The sequence below is a fragment of the Gopherus evgoodei genome, chromosome 8 (assembly GCF_007399415.2).
Source record: "Gopherus evgoodei ecotype Sinaloan lineage chromosome 8, rGopEvg1_v1.p, whole genome shotgun sequence".
Lineage (NCBI taxonomy): Eukaryota > Metazoa > Chordata > Testudines > Testudinidae > Gopherus > Gopherus evgoodei.
Window position 1 is genome coordinate 52,752,406 of NC_044329.1, and position 22,216 is coordinate 52,774,621.

The 22,216-nt window shown below is 48.3% G+C and overlaps 1 protein-coding gene across 1 annotated transcript in view; it reads left to right on the forward strand.

The window, feature by feature from the left end:
• PAPPA2 (pappalysin 2) overlaps positions 1–22,216 on the forward strand; it is a 183,418-nt gene that overhangs the window by 109,366 nt on the left and 51,836 nt on the right. Inside the window, 6 exon segments of the mRNA XM_030572563.1 lie at positions 4,415–4,583; positions 9,665–9,685; positions 9,687–9,822; positions 9,825–9,842; positions 11,622–11,835; positions 20,798–20,966. Of these exon segments, the coding sequence (XP_030428423.1) occupies positions 4,415–4,583; positions 9,665–9,685; positions 9,687–9,822; positions 9,825–9,842; positions 11,622–11,835; positions 20,798–20,966 (727 nt within the window).

Sequence of the window (22,216 nt, forward strand, 5' to 3'; positions counted from 1 at the left end):
TACAGCCGCATGGGGAGAGAGGAGAGGGAGGTCGACAATTGGTACCAGATGCACTCGGAAGCTAATAACCTGACAAGCGCTGTGCTCATAAAACAAATTCTTTCAAAAGGAAGCAAATGGAAATATAAGCTAGTGAAAGAATTTGCAGTGGCTGCCCTGAAACCATTTCTCACTTCATAAACAGGTCTGTGCAGGAAAAACAGCCTTTTTTTTTGTGGTCCTTTCTCTTGCCATTTTCCCCTCCTCCATCCACCTCCAACCCTGAATGGGCTGTTCCGCGCAGGTTTCCATGGCAACTTTGGCTAATGGGACGTGGCTGGAGTCAGCAATGAGTTCTGTTCGTTCTACGCATAAGTCCACAGCATTTTTTGGTGACTTCACTCAATGGAACCATTTGTCCATGGTGGCTGAGTGGGTTCCTTCCACACAGATGGCTCCTGCAGCTGTAACACCTGGTGCTAGCAGCCTGTGAGCTCTCACAAGCTGAGCTGTCTTGGGATTTGGATGGGAGACCTTCGGGGCTAGGGGAGGACTCCAGCTGTTACAGGAAGCTGTGTGGCTGATTCACTAGGTAGCACTCTTCCCTCTGAGCAGCTTTAGGAGTGCTGTGCCTCTTGAAGGTACTTCTTTTGGGGGAGCCATAAAGCAAAGGTCTTGAGCACTTGCAATCACTAAATATCCCCTGGCACTTTTTTGCAAAAGTTGGAGCATAAACCCTAATGTCTTGGCCAAATTCCATTCCAGGTAATTACATTCTGCGTATTTAATTTCCCTCTGCAATTTTAAATGGCTCCAGCATTCCTTCTTCATTTACGTGATTTTGCACAGTATTGCTGTGGTCAGTGACAGAGTAGCCATGTTTTATCCAAGCAGTGGCTGCGTTTCCTTGGCGGGGGAAGTGAGCCCTCTCCGCAAACAGGGAGCAGTGTGATGGCAAATCACACTTTGAAAGCTGCCCCACGCTCTCCCTGATAACTCTGAATATCTTTTGTACAGAATGCAGTGTGATTATTTTGTTGTGATACAGTAGCACTTTGAGACTCCAGCTGACAGACCAAGACCTCGTTGTGCTGGGTGCTGTCCACACACTCAGTGAGAGGATGGTCTCTGCCCTGAGTAGCTTAGAATCAAAATAGACAAGACAGGATGTGTGTGTGAGACGGGGAAAGATTAAGGAAATGAGACACAGAGAGAGCACAACTTGGGAGGGAGTCTATGGTAGAGCCAGAAGTGAACCCTGAGCACCAGGCCAGCGCCTTAATCACAAGCCATCCTTCCTCCTACTCGTCTTATACTGTAATAAGTAGACTAAATTCCTGGCTGCATGCATGATGGTGCTAATGGGTAGTAAGGACACCTCCTGTCGAGAGTAGGTAAAGCCCAAATCCTTGATCCATAGTTACTCCATATTCAGTTTTTTAGCACATTTCCTTTTTTAACCACCCTCACTTGACAGTTTCCTTGCCGACCCTGCAGTCAAAGCAGAGATGGCCGTGTGGGGAGAGAAGAGGGACAGAAGGAGTGGGGAAGATGGTCTGGAGAGGAATGAGGGAGTGGGGAAGATGGTCTGAGAGGAATGAGGGAGAGTGTCTCAGGTCATGTCTACGCTACAGACATTGTAGTGGCATAGCCAATGCCTCCAGAGCTGTGTCGCTGTAACCCCATAGTGTGGACACAGATTATAGCTACAGAAGGGGTTTTCCTATCACTGTAGGAACACCACCTCCCTATGTGATGGCAGCTAGGATGACAGAAGCATTCTTCTACCCAACCTAACTGTGCCTATGCCAGGAGTTAGGTCGGCGTAGCTCCAGTACTCAACGGGTGTTGAGCCCTGAGGCCCCATAGCTATGTTGACTTGAGTTGTAAGTGTAGACCTGGCCTGAGCTTCCACACACTGTTCAGTCCAGGATGTATTTAGCTGCAGTGGATAAGTGTCCAGTACACAAAACCCTCAGCTCAGTGCTTTGCTGACACAGACTTTGCAGGAGCTGGCTACTGTGTATTGGGTTTGTTCAGGTCTCCATAAGGGGTTTTTTGGGGTTGTGCCTGCACACAAGAGTGACCTAGGGGAGGAAGGCTGCTCGAGTGGTTACGGGATAGCCTGGGACTCGAAGAGACCCCTATATGTTTGTGTGTCTGAAAGTGATGAATGTTTAACTCAGTTCACAAGCCTTTAATAGCATGACAAGCTATACAAAGAGGTTGTCATAGTGTATACAAAACACAGATCTCCCTCCCCCGATGCAGGTATCGCTCGCTCTGAGATAGGAGTGACAGCGTGTGTGTGACAGAGAATGTGTGTAGTTGTCAGTGCATGAGGCTGCCTGTGAGTGCAGATGAGCACTGTGTCACTCAGGAGGAGGTGTGAGAGTACGTGGGAGACTGTGTGTGAGCCAGGGGCGGCTCTAGGCATTTTGCCGCCTAAGCATAGCAGGCAGGCTGCCTTCGGCGGCTTGCCTGCGGAGGGTCCGCCGGTCCCGCAGGACCAGCGGACCCTCCGCAGGCAAGCCTCCGAAAGCAGCCTGCCGCGCCCTCGGCGGCAACTGGCAGAGCACCCCCGCGGCTTCTGCCCCAAGCATGCGCTTGGCGTGCTGAGGCCTGGAGACGCCCCTGGTGTGAGCAACAGATGAGCACTGTACTGTTTTAACATGTGTAGCTAATGATGAGCGATTTCCCCTGGGATTTGCTTGGTAGCCTAGTCCCTGCCCCCATTTCCATCTGACGACCATTAACACATGACTTAGAGATCAGGCTTGCATCAACTTCCAGATTTGTAAAGTAAACCCAAACGTCTGGGGAGATCCCTTGTGTGGGGGCTGTGTTACATGGAGCAACGCGCCTGCTCCACTTGTGGCTGTGCGTTGTCCCTGGGGATTCTTTCAGGCAGGGTTGGGGCTCCTTACAATCCATAGGTCCCCATAAAGCCCCTTGTTTGTACATCTCTACTCAGCTGTCACAGCTTTTCTGAGTTTCCAGGGATGCAGAGATGTGGGGAAGCAGATCCCCAAGCAGCATTGTTTTATGTCCTGAGCCTGTGAGATGCCGAGCACCTGCAGCTCCATGTAAGTGCAAATTGCTCAGCACATCTCAGGATGTGCCCTTAGTTATTATTTCTAATGACAGCTGATGGGAAAAAATGGTGCGAATCCTCAAGTAGCCTAAATTCAGCACTGAAGTCAGCGGAGCTACACTGATTGACAACGCCTGAGGATCTGGTCCAGCATTTCTTAAAGGGACAGTCTCGGGGGAGGGGAATATCGGAAAAATCCCTTTGCCTGCAAAAGGAACCTTCGGTCTTTTAAAATTGTCGTATGGTTGTTGGGTTTTTTTTGCCATTTTTACCTTTTGCACTCAAAGCCTGCTCTTGCTAGACTGTCTCTTTTTATGTGTTGTACAGCTCAATAATGTCCTGGAAATGTTGGTTTGAAAAACATGCCCACGTTGGGCCTGATCCTGTGATTGGATTCACATGGGCTGATTCTGGTGCCTGCACAGTCTCATTAACTAAAATGCTGTTCCCCAGAGTTTCAAGGGTCTGATTCACACTGCACCTAGTGGCTAAAACTGAGATCAGGGCCCCATTACACCAGGTGCTGCACATACCCGTAGCGAGAGGCAGTCCATGTCTCAGAATGCTTACAACCCCAAATATCAGACAGATGAAGGCTGAGAGGAGAAACAGAAGCACAGAGGGATGAAGTGAAGAGTCCAGGGTCATGCACATGGCAGCTCAGTGAAAGAGCGGGGAACAGAACTTAGGTTCCCTGGCTGCCACTGTACTGCTCTCTCCACTAGACAGCACTGCCTCTCGCCCAAGCATAGGACCGGGGCCTTAACTGTAAATGTGTGGGAGTTTGTGTGCTGGGAGCAGGTGGAGATTAAACTAAGGCAGAGCCGGGGGAGTGGGGGATATGCTGGGATCCAGTAACTCCTGACACAAGAACACATCTCTTCTCCCCAGAGCAAACCTTCATGAGTGCATGCCTAAATAAGAAGTTGTTGGATATGGGGTGGTTTGAGCCTCCTCACGCCATCCTTCCATTGGTGCTGCCATCTCTGCAGATCATTAATAGAGGACTAGACTGCAGAGAAACTCCATGTGTTAACCATCTGCCATCCAGCGTCTCCCTTAGGAAACCAAAGGGGCCGGTGTAGAATGAGCTGAGCTTTACAGCCTGCCAATCTGAGAGAACCCCAGATCCAGCCACGGTGTTGTCTGTATTGTCCCATCCTGGGCTGGACGTTGGAGCCTGGACACAGACTGCACTGACCCATCCAAGCCGGGTACTGGCGCATGGGGCATTCCCTTGTGATGCCACAAGGAAGGAGCTCCTCCTGCTGCAGAAGTGCTGGTTCCCCACCATGGGGAGCTGCCTTTGATTCTCTTCTCCCACCTTTGTCTCCTCTACAGCTGTGCCCACTGGACCTGTGGGGAGCAGGGCAGCTGCATGCCACTGCAGCTCGACCATGCCTTTGTGAACTGCACGTCCGGTGGCCCAGGACACATGAAATGCACTGTTGTATGTGAGAAGGGATTTGTCCTCCAGACCAGCAACGGGAAGGGTCTGAGCCCCAGGGAGGTGAGTTCTGGTGGAAATAACCATGCAACCTGACTGAGTGACTGCTAGCTGAGACAGGCTGCTACCCAGCTCCGTCCAGCTTGCCTGGGAGCATCCCCAGCTCTGCCAATGCACCTCAGTCCTGACCCACAGCGCTCTTTGCTTTATTGCAGTGCAGGACCACCACCCTCAGCAAGACCAGTGCCCTTCAGTCCCAGTCCGTGGCACACTGCTGTTCCAGACTTGGGCCCCTCTCAGCCCTGCTAATGCACCTCAGTCCTGACCTGTGCCACCTACTGCTCAGTCAGTCTGGGGCCTATTTGGTAGCAGGGCTCCCAGTCAAGCCAAACTGAAGGATGTCATTGTGAAGTGAAGAGAGATTCCCCAGGGTATAAAGATATTCCTGGGGACAGGGCCGGTGCAAGGAAGTTTCATGCCCTAGGCGAAACTTCCACCTTGTGCCCCCCCAGCCCTGTAGCAGCTCCCCGCTCCCCCTCTACCCTGAGATGCCTCCCTCCCATGGCAGCCTCCCCCTGCGGCAGCTCCCCCCCCGCGCCTTGAGGCACTCCCTCCGCAGCAGCTCCCCACCTCCTGGCCCAGGGAGCCGTGCGGTATCTCCCCATCCCAGCTCACCTCTGCTCTGCGTCCTCCCCGAGCACGCTGCCCCCACTCTAATTCCTCGTCCTAGGTTTGCGGTGTCAAACAGCTGATAGGCGCCGCAAGCCTGGGTGGCAGGAGAATTAGAGCGGGGGCAGCGCATTGGGGAGGACCCAGAGCAGAGGTGAGGAGCCTGTGGCAGCTCCCCCTCCCCCTGCCCTGAGGCACCCCGCGGCAGCTCCCCACCCCCTGGCCTGGAAGCCATGCGGTACTTCCCCACCCCAGCTCACCTCTGCTCTGCGTCCTCCCTGAGCACACCACCCCTGCTCTAATTCTCCTCCCAGGCTTGCGGTGCCAAACAGCTGATTGGCGCAGCAAGCCTGAGAGCAGGAGAAGTGAAGCAGTGACTGCGCGGTGGAACCCCCCCGGGCAGCCAGCCGCATGCTGACCCAGGGGATCCTCTGGGCTGCTGGCGGTGGCTCAGATTCCCTCTCCCTCCCAGCACAGTGGGCCGCTGAAATGGCTTTAAAATATTTTTTGGGGGGTACTGCTTTTTGGCACCCTAGGCAACCACCTAGTTCGCCTAAATGGTAGCACCGGCCCTGCCTGGGGATGGTGAGGAGAGAAGTTTTCCTGGGACTCTCTCTTCTGGGTTCCAAAAACAGGAACACTTTCATTAAGGGAGCACATCTGTCATGGGTACAGGATCACTCCTCAATTTGATTTCTTCTGGAATGCAGAAGAGAGATGCCCCTTCATCCACTTCTCCCCTGGTAGTAGTCTCTTTTGTGGGTGTGGGGCTGAGGTGAACCAGAAGGGAAGAAGGCAGCCACGGTTACCCGGCTGCTCCCCGTGGTCTGCCTTTCCTGCTGCAAGTTGTGCTAGTCATATTTGGATCTCTGTGTCTCTGCAAAGAGCAAACACCCTTTCCCTACCTCCTTGTTAAATATGCAGCACTAGGAGTAAACTGAGGCACACACAATAGTCATACAAAATATCATGAAAATTCCACGCTTCATCACAGTGTGCAAATCTGACATCAGTAAGTGGGCATAAGGGAGTCTTCCAGAGGGAAAGCATATCTAACTTGGTGTCATTTGCACAATGAGGGGTTGAAAAGGGATACACAAAGTTGTACATTAAAAGCAGTGTGTTAGGGGAGCTACCTGAATGTACACCTTCCTCTGCCTTCCCTATTAGCTGCTTTCCCTCTAGCATACCCTTACCCAGCAAGTTATACCTCATGCTCTCTCTTAGGGTTGTCTGCACAGGGACATCCAGGGAAGTTAATTCAGATTAACAGGTGTGAATTTGAAGTGGATTAGTTCAATCACATGAAATCCCTGTGTGAACACCAAAATTCAGAATTAAAGGCTCCTCAGTCTTCAAAGTGAATTAAACCAAATTAAGGTCACTTTAATTCTGATTGACAGTGTCTGCACAGGGTTTAGTGAAGTTTAAATAATCCACTTCAAATTCACACTTTTCCTTAATTCAGATTAATTTTCCTGGATGTCCCCATGTAGACAAGCCCTCAGACTCAAGGTATCTCTGATGGAACTCCATTAAAGTCAGTGGAAGTACATCAGAGATTAATTCAGCCCAGCTAAACTCTCTCTTGCCCAATGCCTCAACTCATTTTCTGAATTTATCCAGCAATCTGTGGGTCAGTCCTATGCCACACCCTCCAGCTTTCCCAGTCGCACTAGCACAGAGGCGGCTGATGAGCAGCCAACCTCTTGTATCGCAATATGCTGCTCTCTGCACCCCAGAGGGCCAGTCCTGATGAATGAAATTGCCACATACCGCATTTGCAAATTCAATCTGTAGACAAGCATATTATCCAGCAGGGAACTGAACACCACATGGAGGTGATGGTTGTGGCAGTGCACGAAGTCCCAGAGAGTATTCTGGGTGGCATACCAGAGGAACAGATGACATGAGTCCATGACAGTTCCGGAGGGAGAGATTAGATGACAGGTGTCTCCAGAGTGTTGTCACTGTTTAAAGGGTAAGGTAATGTTCGTGTTTTGATCAGAAGAAGTAGGTTAGAGAGAGGCGTTTGAAGGAATCTGGATGAGGAGCGAGGTACTAGGACGTGGAGCCTTCGTTACTCTGTTGGTCACTTGGTACTAGTCTGTGTGACATGAATTTGGCCTAGTTCCAAGCAGGCAAGGATCTGTGTTTTAAGCCACCACTATTGCTAGCTCCCTTGTTAGCTGGAAAGACCAAGGACTGAAGGGCCTGGACATTGAACTGCCTAGAAATGATCCTTGCAAGTCGAGGTGGTAGAGTCCCTTTGGCAGGGCGCTGGGCACAATCCATACTGCATTTGCTGGTACCAATAAGTATGGACTGCTGGACTTGAGTCTGTCAGGTGGTGCTCTCTCCAGTGCCGGACCAGAGAGCATAGTGTGAAGTGAGGTGAAGATTAGATGTGAGTATAAGGAGAGTTTAGGAGACCTTTTTCCTGAGGCTAGAAGCAGTTCATGTCTGGAAGGACAATGCAACTGTGAATGTGTTTCCCTTCAGTACTAGTTAGATGGGCACTTAGAGAACTATTAGAGTATGAAGATTAATCAGGCAGATGGATGAATCTAGACGGGCTGCTTGGCCCCTATCTCTCCTAAATTTTATTAATCATGTGGCCTTCCAGCTAATCCCTATGTGGGTCGAGGCAGGCATCCACTGGACAGCAGGTCCCATAAACACACACTGGTGCATTCTCAAGAGGAACAAAATGTTCTTTTTGTCTCTAAATGAAGCCACACAACATAAATTCTGCCTGGTTGGGAGTTCTCAACATTTGGCAGTCAAATGGGAAGTGTATGGGCAGGGGCTGGGCTGCAGGCCCTGTGATCCAGCAGATCGGAGTTGTTGCAGGTGGCCTATGGTGAGTTTTGCAGTCTAGCACTGCTCTTCTAACTCATCACAGGGCAGTGGTACGTGCGGGGTCTCTATTATTGGATGAGCAGTTGGTGAGACGGTGATGCTTGGGAATGCTTCTGTTGTGATTTCCCAATGCGGCTAGGCAGGTAAGTGTCACTGTCCTATGCTGCTCCATGTAGGCCCTCGTCTATGCTGCAGAAGAAATTGGTGCTTCATATAGCCAAGGTTATGGTTATAGCTAATGCAGCTCACCATATCCTCACATTTTTAGATGGTAACCCATGTGCCACACAACTGGATTATTTCAGTGCATTCTGGGAAAAACCAAGTTGCTATCCCATCCAGCAAGGGGCAAAGGATTATTGGGTTGGCTTTAAAACTGGTGCAATGCATTTTCAAATGTCCTCCGTCACAGTGATAGACATTGCATTGCAATTTCTACACTATAGAAAAAAACATTGTTTAAAATGTGACTCCATCTTGCATTGTGCACATGCTGAGCTACAATTTAACAATGCCCCTGAACTGGCTACATATGTCAGGGCCTGTTTGTTTTGCAGCTATCAGTGAGTTTTGCAGCCAGGTTGTAACATTTTTGACTACACACACACACATGGGTGTACCACATTTCGAACCTGATCGTGATCAGGGTTATAATATAATTGATAGATCGTAACCAGAGTCTCAGATGATTCTTCTGTTGTGTAAAGGCAATGTCCTTAACTATGTTTATTTATCTGGTTATCCAGTAATCCAAATCCCCAGGTGTCTGTGGGTCTATATAGAATAGAAAAATAAGCTTGGAAGACCCACTTACAATATGGCTGTCCTCCGATATAGTTAAAATAGGGCTCTGTTTTGCTGCGTAGGAAAGACCAAGTCACATTTTCTAACATATTACAGCCTGGCTTAGGAGCTGTGTGCTAACCATGTGTTTTGCGAAGTTTGCCACACTACTAACTGATGGCAAACATCTCTAATGTAGATGACCTTTGCGTTACCACAAAGGCCCCACTGTGCAGCAAGGAGCCACACATGCATTGTGCTCCCAGAAACGGCAACATGAGCACATGCCTTGTGCAGGACAAGGGATGGTTTGAGCATGGTGTCCCAGTGGAGGAAGAAAGGGAGGGACACTGCTATTCTTTGAAAACCCAGGCCAGCCTTTTTGCCACTGTAGTAACTTCTAGGCTGTGTCTATGCTGCACACTAATGGTGGTGGTGTGTAGGGTACAGGTCGCTACACACTGCAGTGACAAGCAAGCTGTGTCCATGCTGCAATGTGTAGGCACGCACATCAGTGAAAGGCTCCAGCTGTGGGGAGCTGCTGGAATCTTTCCCTGAAGCAGGGAGGCAAAGGGACATTAAACTGCTAAAAACGGCAGTGTAGATGGGTATGTAGAACCATGTAGGGTTCATACTAATAAGGTTCAGGCTTATCTTCACTCTCCTCACTGAAGCTGTGCTTCACTGTCTACACTGTTTTTTGATACCCATGCTGGGGGAGCATGCAGTGTATGTACGCTACATGCCACCATAAGATCTGTGCCACGTAGACCTACCTTTAGACTACAACTCATTCGTAAAAATCAGAAGCAGGCATGTTTTCTTCTTAGAAAGAGTTTCTGCTGTCATGCAAACTCCGGGAGGTGGGACGATCCGTGACCTGCAAACCCCGTGGACTGCAGAGTTCCTGACCAGTCCAATGTGTACTATGCTGAGTTCTCCTGCCCACCCGGGACCACGTTCCTGGAGCGCTGCTCCTTCACCTGCATCAGCCTGCTAAGCTTCAAGGTACGGGATGCCACAAGTGTCCATCCTTGTTCCATTCAGAGCTGAGCTTTGCCTCTCCATCCCTATCAGTGTTGTTCTGACTGTGCCAGCCAAGCAGGCTTTAAGTCTTCTGAGGCCACCTGGGAAGATGTGCTTTATCTGTCTCCTTCCCTCCCAGTTCTAATGGCAATCCCCATGGCCACTTGTGGCGTGCCACTTCAAGCTATGGGAATGTCCCCTCCCATGTGATTGTGCAGCCTCTGTTAGTCCCTTTACATAGATCTGGGAAGCCAGGAGTAGAGCAGAAGTGCAGCTGGCCAAATTGGGATCGGGGGGGAGGGGCTTTGCTAGGGACAGTCAGATGGGAAATCAAAGGATGGCACATGGCTGAGGGGCATGTGTATGTATGTAGCACTAGACTCCTGGAAGCACAGGGTCTTTGTAGCCACAGAGGCCACTACTGCAGTCTATGGCATTATGACTCCATATGTTTCTTCCTGCCCACCACCTCCTTCAATCCCTAATTTGTGGTTTGAAGCCAAGATAAGAAAAGAGAGCTGCTGTTACTGTCTCTACAGGACAGAGATGGATGGGATTTGGGGATTATTGTCCTGACAGTTCCAAGCACTGGGCTTTGTGTGAGTTTCCACTAGCTTATTCATTCTAGCATCACCTACAATAAATCATTTTAATGTGTGTCCTATTTAGCGAGACATTTATAGCTGAAATATAGGAAAATTGTTCCTCTTTTTATCGAAGATACAAACCACAGTCAGTGAATCTGATTTTCCTGTCAGTGAGCATGCCTGCAGATCCCAGCGTGAACAAAAATAAATACTAAAGATAGATTGTATCATCTATGTGGCATCAGTCCTGGGCACTACCTTTCAGGAGATCCAAAGTAAGGAAAAGCCTTGGGACGCAGGCCCTCCGGGAACACCAGCATGGATCGGAGAGGCCACCAGTGCAGCATCTTAAGCTTAGCTAAGAGTTGTGAGAATACCATGCCAGCCAGAACAGACTTCTGCTCACTTCTTCAGGCTGGGTGGGCTCCATTTTGTCCAGTACAGGAACCAGATATGAGGGCGTAAAAATGTCTTGGAAGATGATGCTACATTTCCTATCGCGTGTCTGACTGTTCCTATTCATTTATTTCTGGAGTTTCTGAGGTACCAGTTGTGGTGACAGCTAAGCACTGACACAGCCCCTAAGGAGAATGATAGAAATTATTATTATCATTGTTGTTGATGATGATGATGATGTATTTATTGCATAGCACTTAGGGGCCCCAGTTAGGGATCATGGCTCCATTGCATGAGGCACTGTAACAAATTGATGGCCTGTGTCCCACAGAGCTGCCAGTTTAAGACAAGTTACAACAGGTAGCTACAACAAACAGACAGGGAACACATGAGGAAACAAGGTGATTGCGACTGGCATGATAAACTAGCTATCTAGCCATTGCTGAGCCATTGCTCACAGCAGAGGGGAGTTTTAAGGAGGATGTGAAGGAAGTTTAAAGAGCTTGTCAAATTTCTTTATAGAGGTGTCCCTCCTCCTCTAGGAGTTGTTGCAATGACTTCCTACTGTGCTCAACCGGTCAGTTTCAGTAAGGGCCTGACCTAATGTCAAGTGAAGTCAATGAGTTTCTTTCCATTGACTTCATTGGCAATGCCATCTGACTGTATAAGAGCAGCTCTTGCTGATTTCCATGCCCGTAGGGGTTGTGTCTGCTTCAGGGAGTCCTGCTAGAATTCTCCTGTGTTCTGAGCATGCTCTGCTTCTCTCTCATGGAGTCAGGACTGAGTCAATGGCTGACCTGCCTGGAGGATGGGCTCTGGTCACTCCCAGAAGCTTACTGCAAACTGGAATGTGATGCACCTCACGTGGTTGCCAATGCCAAGCTGCTGGTGCCCCGGTGCCTGCAAGGGAACCATGACGTGGGTTCTGTCTGCCGCTATAAGTGTAAACCTGGATACCACGTGGCAGAGAGCATGGAGAGCAAACCCAGAAAGTAAGTCCGAAGCTCATCTGTCTCAAAAGCTTTTCCCATGTTCCTTTAATCCTTTAAGCTTCATCTCTTCTACTGCTGCTTACCATAGTAGACCCACTGGGGACAGAGAGATGTTTGCACACTGGCTTTGCAAATTAGCTTGGTTGCCTGTGTGTGTACAATTCATCGACCTTTCCTAGTGTTCACACACATCACTGTGTAAAAATGAAGTTTACCTGTTTGTGGGGAAACTGATGGGGAAAAGCTGTAAATTTCCATTGTGCTCGCATGCGCACATGAATAGGAGTCCTGCCATCCAGCCTTACAGACTAAGCACAGTTGTACTGGCTCTGTACTCAGCAACAGACCTCAAAGGTTTCTCCCAGAGTGCTAGTGGTGATTCCACAGATGGTGCTTGTCTCTCTTCTTTCTTAGGCAAGTGCTTAACTATAAACATGTGAGCCCTGTCAGTGACTTCAGTGGGGCTCTACACTGGCTTAAAGTTAAACATCTGTGTGAGTGTTGCAGAATCAGGGCCTTAAACTGGAATTAGCTGATGCTCTACCATGAGCACACTGTGCTGCTGGAGTAGCTGTCTTGAAATGAGGGATAAAACCTCGGTCTTGACTGCTCGTGGGCACGAAAGAGCTTGTGGTGATTTTCTGTGGGGACAGAGACGTTAACCCAAGTGTCCTGGCAAATTTCAATCAGGTAATTACATTGCAGTTGGAAACACTTTCTCGTCTGCAGGAGATGGTGTTGGTGAGACGGGGGCACTGATCTCTGTACTGAGCCAATACCCTCCCGAGGGTGCTGCAATGTCTTTTGGAGGGAAACACACTGAGGCCCGGCTGGTTATGGTTATTAGAGATTCTGAGCCAGTGTTTGTGCACTCCCACGAGCTTGGCCCAATTCCAGATCAGGTTATTACCTTTGATTATCTAATCTCCCTTTTCAGTTTTAACTGGATGCAGCTTTCTTCTTCCCTGGCTCTTCTGAGCTGTGGGGCAGTGCTGCTGTGCACTGTGAAATGGTTGTCATTTCCCCCCCTGCCCCATAACCGATGAAGTGATTACTGCACACACCTTTGTCAAGGACTGTCAGGGTTTCTGGCACTGGGAGGGGCCAGACAGAAGTACAGTCCATTATTGTCATGCATGACGATAGGCATGTGGGACTGAGACGGCATTTGCAAATCAAGGCTTTCTCAGCAATTAATTCTGTGTAACTAGAGTGAGTTTCAGGGTTGTATTCTGACTATTTGTGTGCATTGCTGTAGCAAGTCCTGGCCCAGTACTTCTTGTGTTGGGCACTGAAACAAACCCAGAAGAAAAAGATGGTCCCTTATTAACATCTGCATTAACAAATACAGTGAGGGCCTGATTCAAAGCCCATTGAGCTCAGTGGGAGTAATTTCCTGGATTAGCAACTGTTGATGTGTGATTAAAGCTTTGGTTTACACATGTTTACTTAAGAGTTTACTGATTAGTTAATTATACTTATAAAGCATCTGGAATCAGTGGGACACAGTAACTTACATACCCAATTATAAACTATGCAGACTTTATTTTTCCATGCACTCTGCCTGTTAAATCTGGCAAATGCACTAACTCAGATGTTAAGGGGCTTCCCCTTCCTTGCGCCTGGACAGACTACGGGCAGTGGAAGGCTTTTGCAAATCTATCAAGCTCTCTTTGCGTTCACAAAACTGATTGGTGTTCACAAACCTTCCTCCTGTGAAATATAAACCTGGGAGGGGTTAAAGGTGGCCTTTGGCTACTTTAGCATATCCCCCAATCCTGGGGCAGCCAGGGGCTGAACCCCAGCGCAAGTCAGAGAAGCCACAGGTTTGGTTAGTTCTGCTGGCTGGAGATGAGCACAGTGCATTGCACCCCAACTCTGCCTCCTTCTCTCTGGAGGACTTTGGGTGAAATACCCTGAAGGGGACTCTCTGCTGTTCTAGTGGTGCACCCCCAGTGATCTTAGTGAGGCCTGGAGTTTTTTTTTTTTCCCATGGTGATTCATTTAAAATAAAGCATGTTGCTCTAGCTATGGGGAACCCTGTGCTGTGAAAAGATGAGAGAACCCACCTTCCCTCCACAGCTCAGCTTGTGCAAATAGATGCTTTTTAGGTGGTATATTTCTGCAGTGATGCTTTTGTTAGACATTTTCTCTCTAATTCAGTATCTTAACTACAAGGCCAGCCTTCCTCCCTCTTTCTGCTCCTTTTTTCCCAGTCCTTCGTAAGCAGATGCAAGATCACTAGTGCGCATGTTAAACTCTCAGACCTATGTTGTATGAGTGGCTTCAGAAGCTATCTGTACATTGCCGGATGTGTGAGATGCTGCCCCCCATCCCTCAGCCCCAATGCCATTCACCTGATTCTTGCTGCGTAGTCATTCCCTCAGATTGAACATTCTGGGGCTGGCGGTCCAGCTGGGCTGGAATTCCCCCTGCTTTGTTTGGTTTTAATTGATTTTACCAGTGGGAAAGCAATTACACAAAGATTTGTTTTTAAATATGTACACAAATTCTGCCTCCTCGTCTCCTGCTGCGATATCCTCTAATTCCCTAACAAACACCGCCATGGCTGATTACATAAAGGTAGAATGCAGTTAGGTAACAATGGATTGGATTGCTACATGCAGCACATGAGGAATCTAGGCTGGGCTGTCACGCTCATTCCTGACGTCCCAACTTTTGTAGGTTTCTGCTCTAATAAGGAAGAGCTGAGCGCTGCAATGACCTTAATTTAAAGACATTTCTCATTCCCTTGGTGGAGGGATGGGATGTACAAGGAAATTCTTTATCTGATAGAAAAGGCTATTCAAGAGTTGCTCCAAGTAGTTAGACACCCCTTCGAGATGTTTATTGACAAGGAATCCCTTAGGAGATGTTAGGAATGGCAACATACAAAAACCTGTAGGAGAACTCTTCAACCTCCCTGACCACACTATAGCAGACCTTAAGGTGGCCATCCTGCAGCAAAAAAACTTCAGGACCAGACTTCAAAGAGAACCTGCTGAGCTTCAGTTTCATCTGCAAATTTGACACCATCAGCTCAGGATTAAACAAAGACTGTGAATGGCTTGCCAATTACAAAACCAGTTCTCCTCCCTTGGTTTCACACCTCAACTGCTAGAACAGGGCCTCATCCTCCCTGATTGAACTAACCTCATTATCTCTAGCTTGCCTGCATATATACTACTGCCCCTGGACCATTTCCACAACATGCATCTGACGAAGTGGGTATTCACCTATGAAAGCTCATGCTCCAAACGTCTGTTAGTCTAGAAGATGCCACAGGATCTTTGCTGCCCTTAGAGATTGTCGAGCGTACAGTTAAAGGTCTATGCAATGATTGCTACCATTTAATTGCAAGGGGCTCTCGAATGACGTGACTGAGGATTGTGAGAGGGGAGGTTAGAAGCATCTTGAAGCTTTTGTCTGCACTAGGGAAACCTAACAATTTCCAGCAACACTGGTGCAACTGGCCAGCTGTCAGCCACATGGGGAGTTCTTGCATAGACAGGCCTCCCCCATTGCACCCTCTGACGAGTCTGACAGACAAGGGTTACGAAACAGTAAGTGGCTGTGGGAGTTCATTGCTAGTGCTCATGCTTGTACTGACAGTGGTTTAGTCCCACAAGCATTAGCAACAGTGGGGAAATTTGTAGGAAATGGCCTTCGTGTGGAGAAGGGCTTTTTCAGGGAGGAGAAGGGGTTCCTTGGAGGGCACTGAAATGAAGACTGATAATCAGAAGGGGCTGGGCTGGGGGATAATATCTCTTGAGATTGTGATGATTGGATGTGGAGGATGGGTTCTCATTGTGTCCCATCTGGATGAGACCTATTTAGGAATCCTCATAATTTGGTTGGGTCACCCTTGAAAATGGTTTTCCTTTGGGCCATCCAGGCCCCTCAACGATGTTGGTACTTAAATATGAGGCCCTGAGGTCTCCTGTTGCTTGGGGAATGACAGACGACTCCTAAATGAACAAAATACTTCAAGAGGCCTTCTCCTCACTGCCAAAGCCCGCTCTAAAGAGAGAACACTGCCACGGTGCTGTGAAGGCCATCAGGCTCAAAGAATAACAGGTCCACAGGCAGGAGGCCCACTGCAGAGGAGAGCTCTATCGCAGGAGCCAGCAGCAGTGGCATCCCAGCCCATCTTAACAGCCGCCATAACAGGACAGAATGGGAGTGGTGGATTCTCAGGTAACTGGGGCCCGGAACATTTGGGATTTTGTAGATGAGAGTAAATGTCCTGGAGGAGAATGAGCAGTTGAATGCAAGCATGGCACACTAGGTTATATGCTCATGGCAGCCTGTCCCACTTAGGAGGTGGACAGCCCAATCCTGTGCCAGCCATAGCTTCCAGAGTAATGCCTTGCCGTTATTGGGCAATGGGTAGGTGTCCGATGTTGACCCCAGTGACTGGGCCAAGAGAGGATAATGGCCCTACTGTTTCTGCCAGCTGTTGAGGTTTTCCTATAGCTCAAGGGGTGGTGGCCTGTGTTTTTTGGAGTGGAAGGGCCAAATCCTGTGTGATTTCTGTGATAAGTGTATCCTCTGCTGCACAGGAATTCACTCCACTGGCTGATTTCAAGGACAGCGTGAAGGAAAGTCTATTCACTTGAAATGGGATTTGCAAAGCTGCCTACAGGAATAAAACTAATGGGAACTGAACTTCCAAGATCCTCTAGGTGCCTTAGACAGCCTCAGCCTACATTCCTTCAGCCCCAGCCTGTCTCCAGTCTCTGTTGCTTCCGTCCGCCACAGGCGCTGACACTGGAGCCGTCCCCTCACTCTCCAGTAGGGTAGATATAAGATGTCAGAGCGGCTGAGCAGCAGATGGTGGGTGAGCATTTGAGGGCACTGGCCAAAGAATGATTTGCATCTTGCCCCTTGACTAAAATTCACGCAGCCCTGAGATGGCCCAGGAAAACCCAGACTTAATGAACTGCACCCCTTCAGGTGGACCTGAGGTGTCCATCTCCCTGTGTTGTCCAAATACTACAGGGGACTGAAGTAGACCATGAAAGGGGAAGAAAGGTGGATGTGGGGAAAATGAAATGGAAAGCGTTAGCAGATAGGTGCTGGAAGCACTTCAGAAAGGCCACAGTGGGGCAAACAAGGACAGACTAGTCCAGGAGCCATCCGAGTGCACTGGGCACAGGGCCATCTTATATTAGCTGGGTATGAGCATGGGCTTTAGCTCTTAAGCCATAGATTCCCCATCCCAGACAAAATACGAGTGTCTTGCATAAAGCAGGGGAAAGAAAAACATAGGCTGACAAACGGATTCCCATGTATTTACATATCTAATAGCACCAATAAAGATTTACCAACCCCAGCTTGGGGCTGGGTGGTTGGGTTTTTTTGTCCCTCTACCGTTACAAGGGAGAAAGGCAGAAATCCAGTGACCCAGCTTTGTCTGTCTTTTAGTTTATCCAATAAGCAACCCCCCCTCTCTTTGTTAGACTTGAAATCTTTGAATCTCCTGCCATTGGCAGATAATGTGAGCTTTCGGCTTGATTTACGGCAGTCCCGTCTTGGACCTCGAGTGCAGTGGATCCTCTGCCTCCAAGTCCTGGCCACTCTAATACACATCTGGGGCGCTAGCCAAACTCCCTGCTGCATGGTTCGTGAAGCTTTAGAGCCAACATTTCATGCCTTTCCACATCAAACGCAGCTCCTGCAGGCCTCATAAGTCTTCCCCTGCTGCCTTCACCTTCTGCCCATTAAACATTTGCTTGAAACACTTGATTTTTATTTTATTTCCTGGGGCTCCCGGTTCCCCTGCTAATCCGAAGTAAATGTCGCGCTCCGAGATCAGAAGGAATCAAGGTGTTTTTCTTGCACAGCGAAGTTTAGGGCTACAGGTTTAAAAAGTCTTTCCTCCCACCGCTCCCTCCCAGCACCTTTCTGGTAACAGGCTGCTTAGCATTCCTGGGTCAGCAGTATCAGCACTGGTATCGCTGCCACCTTCTACCTTGGGGTCAGGGAAGGACAACCCTATTGGGAAGTAGCCTGAAATGGGAGATTTGCCTTGAGTGGGTCCCTGAAGATATGAGTTATTGTTTAGGATTCGTAGGATGTACCTTTTTCACATTGGCAGTGGGGGGAGGGGAGGTGCATCCGGTGCCAAACTCTTTTCTATCCCTGGAATATTCCACTGCTAATGAGGAAAGTCAGCATGCTCCCGATAAGCCCCTGCTTTAGTAATCTATGGCAGATGTAGTTCAGATCCAGCGGGCAGAGAGCTGCAGTATTTGCAACCAGCTCCAGTCCCCCTCCCGGTTCTGTCTGACAAAGCGTAATTTTTCCCTGTGTGGCTTGGGCAGACTGGCAGGCAGCTGGAAGCCCCAGTATGTTAATTCTAGCACCACATCAAAGCGAGAAGGCGAGTGATGAGTAAAGATCTCACTCACCACACAGGACACCTGTGCAAATCCCACATTCCTTAGGCATGTTGCAGACTCCCAGCTCTTTCGATACTAAGGGTTTATGTACGTGGCGAGTTACTGTACCATAAGCCAGAGTGTGACTGCAGCACTGCAGAGTCACACCTTGGGTTGCTGAGCAACAATTCATTATATTGACAAGACCTCTGGCTCTTTTCTTATGGAGTTACCTTGCTTCTGCTGAAGGGCCCCTGGATGCATTTTTGAAGAGCAACAGTGACATATAATAGCTGGATCAGTTATTCCCAGTGTTTGTCTAGTGAGTGTATGCACATCACTGTCCAAGCCCAAAGGGATGTTTCTTGTTTAAAGGACGTTGCTGAATGATGAGAACTGGTTTATGAAGCCTCTTCATAGCCTTTCTCACAGGATTTATTTATACTACAACCAACTTTAGCTCCCCTATGAGACACTGCCACTTGCTGAAATGCTATTGTAGAAAAACAGGGCTAAATTGTAGCTGTAAGGTCATGCCACATGGAGCATTATGCAGGAGGCATACAGAATGGGCCAGACTGACTCTCCTCTAGCTCTTTTGCTGATACAAAACCTAGCATCACCTTTTGCCAGTGCAACCTGATGCTGTGAGGACACACTGTGCTGGTGAGGGCAGCCAAATAGGAATGCAACCTGCTGAAATAGCTATATCAGTGGCAAGACTTTTGCCAGTAAAACTTCCTTGTGTAGACAAGGCCTCAAAGGCACAATTTAGTCCTTGCACCGCAACTGATGGAAAGCAGCTATGCGCTGCCCCTTATTTGAGCTGGATTGTAAGGTGCTGATTCTCCTGCCTCTATTTCTGCCACACACAATGGCTGCCCTGCTTTTCAGATCCTATAATCACACTCAGAGATGTGCAAGGAAATTAAAACTATCTGGCTAGCTGCCTATTGTGTCCTAGAAACTTTGAGCTGCTGCCTCTTAGGACTGTGTCTGCTGGAGGTGAGGGATGGAGAAGGAAAAAGTGAGGGATCAGTCCTGGACAACGAAAATCATCATTAAACTTGTAGAAAAGTCCAACAGTAAAGGAGCATGACTAGTAAAAAATCTGGGAAACTTACAAGTGGTCAAAAGATTCCAGAGCAGAGTCAGGCAAGAATAATTAAACATTGAATTTAATAAGGATCCTGTCTGCAATTATATTAGCAAGGGTAAAACTCACCAGAGCTACAAATCCTAATGCATCAAGGGTGTAAACTCATTCGTGACTGGAGTCAAAAAGACTTTTCTCCCCCATGATATGAGTACTGCTCAGTTGTCCCAGTGCATCGTGGGGTTTTTATGCCTTCTTGTAAACTATGTGGTATGTAGATGGTTGCCAGCAGTAGAATACTTGAGTAAATGGAGTGTTGTTCTGTACATTTTTCTTTTTCATTATTTTTTTGGCAAGGATTTAAATGTTATATTGTTTTAGCAATACAAGCTGATATGGGTCTGTTCTGGTATGGCAATTCCGATACCAGAAAGATATTTACAAATTGGATGGAGTACAGAGGAGAGCCACAAAAATGATAAAGAGGCCAGAGGGATTTACTGATGAGGTACATTTGAATGAGCTAAGTATATATCGCTTGGCTATGGGATAGGGCACAGAGATGGAGTGCACATATCAGAAGGGTTTGAGCAGCATGAAGGGAGAAGAATTGTTAGGGTGGTGCAAGGGGAAATAGCTGGGAGGGGACAAGGGGATGAAATTGAGGAATGGAAAAATTCAACTAGAGAAGGAAAACTTTCCTGAAAGTGATATCTGTTAGACTGGCCTAATCTCTCAATTTAAGTGAAGGAAGCACCAAGGCTTTGGACATTTAAACCTGTACTGGGCAAAGCACTGGGCAATGTGCTGTAGGAAGCAGTGCTACATAGGGAAAGGCCTGGATAATTAAGGCTCTGCCTGAGCAACACAGCAAACTCATGCTGAAATCAAGGCGAGTTCAGTGCATGCTGAGAGGGAAGAGTTTTTCTGAACTGGGATGGCTTTAAGTGTGTGATTAGGTGTGGTGCTGAAGTGGGGCCTAAATGAGTCAGCGCCCGATCCAGCAAATCACCTAAGCATGTGCTTAACTTTCAGCGTGTGCTTAAACCCTGGGGCTCAAGCAGAGGTTTCAGTGCTTTGCTGAATGGAGGCCTTAATGTCGTTTCTCTGATTCTATGTTCAGACGAAGGCAGCTGTATGTGCAGAACCATGTGTTATTCAATATTGGTTATTATTTGCAATCCTAATAACAAAAGCTTCCAAACATCCAGTCAAATTTGTTTGCAGGAGGTATTGTTGCTCTCTTCTCCTCTCCCCTCCCTTCCCCTTCTCCTGACCCCCACTGCACTTGATCATCAGATGATGTGGATTTGAACACAGTTCCAGCCAGGAGCTTAATGTGAACTTCCTGTACTCCAGGGGAAAAGATGTAAGCTGAAGCCACAGAACTAACAGCGCCCCCTTTCATAAGTGAGCGTTGGCGGCTTTGGGATTGCTCTTTGGGTGTACGGTACAGTAACTGTCTTGTGCGTGTGTTCCCCAGAAAGTTATTGAAGATCCACTGCCTGGAAAGTGGAGTCTGGGAGGAAGGCAGCTGCATCCCAGTACTGTGTGAGCCGCCCCCTCCTGTGTTTGAGGGGATGTACAACTGCACCCATGGCTTTGAGCTGGACACCCAATGCATGCTCAGCTGCAACCCGCAGAGCAAAAGGGTAAGAATGACTTCTTTAAGGGGGAATACAAGAGCACAGCAAGCCAGCTGGAGGACACCTTGGCAATCTTGTTTGGGTATGGTTTGAGCTGGCCTGAAAGCAGCGTGGCTGGCTAAAGAGATGCATTGCAAAGGCTATTCCATGCCCTAGTTCTTAATTTATTTGCTGAACTACAAATCCATGATATACTTGGTGCAATCAGCATCTAGGGTAGGATTTCCTTGGGAGCCTGCCAGAGACATTTGCACTGGAGTCTTGCAGGTGGATAGAGGAATTTTTCTCTTTGTCAGTTCAGGAGAAACTAGCCCCTCAATCATGTGAACACTTAGCCATGTGCAACTTGTGTGTTAAAGTTAAGTATGTGTGTTTAGTGGGTAACTGGGGCCAAAATAAAGGAAAACCTGAAACAGACCCTGATTCAGCCAAGTACTGAAGTTTGAAAGGGACTTAAGCATGTGCTTAAAGTTAAGTACATGCTTAAGGGCTTTGCTGAAATGAAGTTTGGATTTCTGTGCTTGGCTTGAATGGACATCAAGACAATTCCTGGGAATTAGAGCAGAACCTGGCCTGGATTTCCTGGCCTACCTGGGACAGACGCTGGTGCCTGCATCAGAAAACAGCATCTACCACAATGCTCTGCTGTCTCCCTAACTCATGTGACACTGGTCTGTCCCTTAATTGGGTGACCTTGACGTTAGTCTACACTTCAGAGCACCGTATAGAACTTTCTGTGCGCTGTAGCAGGATTCACACGGCGAGTCAGTGTGCGGCAAGCTAGTGTGCTGTAGATCCACACTCTGGCTTGCTCGTGCTAACTCGCTGTGTAGACAAGCCCTCAAGAGGAGCCAACGTTGTCTGCGGACATTCAGAATTGTTTGTTGAATCTGGCGTCCAGCTAATGGAGAGCCTTTCAGAATGGGTGTGAGTGCACTTCCATTGCAGAGCCCCAAATGTTTCTTTGCACTGGTATTTGCAATGCTCTCTGCCCATGTTCTTGCAAATGAAAATTTACTCGCTCGAATGCTCATGAAGGAGCAGAAGTACTGAGCTGCTTATTAACATTTGATCTGTCAGCCAGGTAACCTGCTATCACCTGATCCCTGGCCTCAAAGCCATCCCTGGGAGATGAATTACTAGGTTCAGGTGGCACTGAGGCCAGCTTCCCTTGGAGGGCTAGCCAGCTCTGTGACAGCAGGATGCAGATGTAGCATTGGCAGCTACTCTGCAGATTCTGTTTATTTGGGTATATT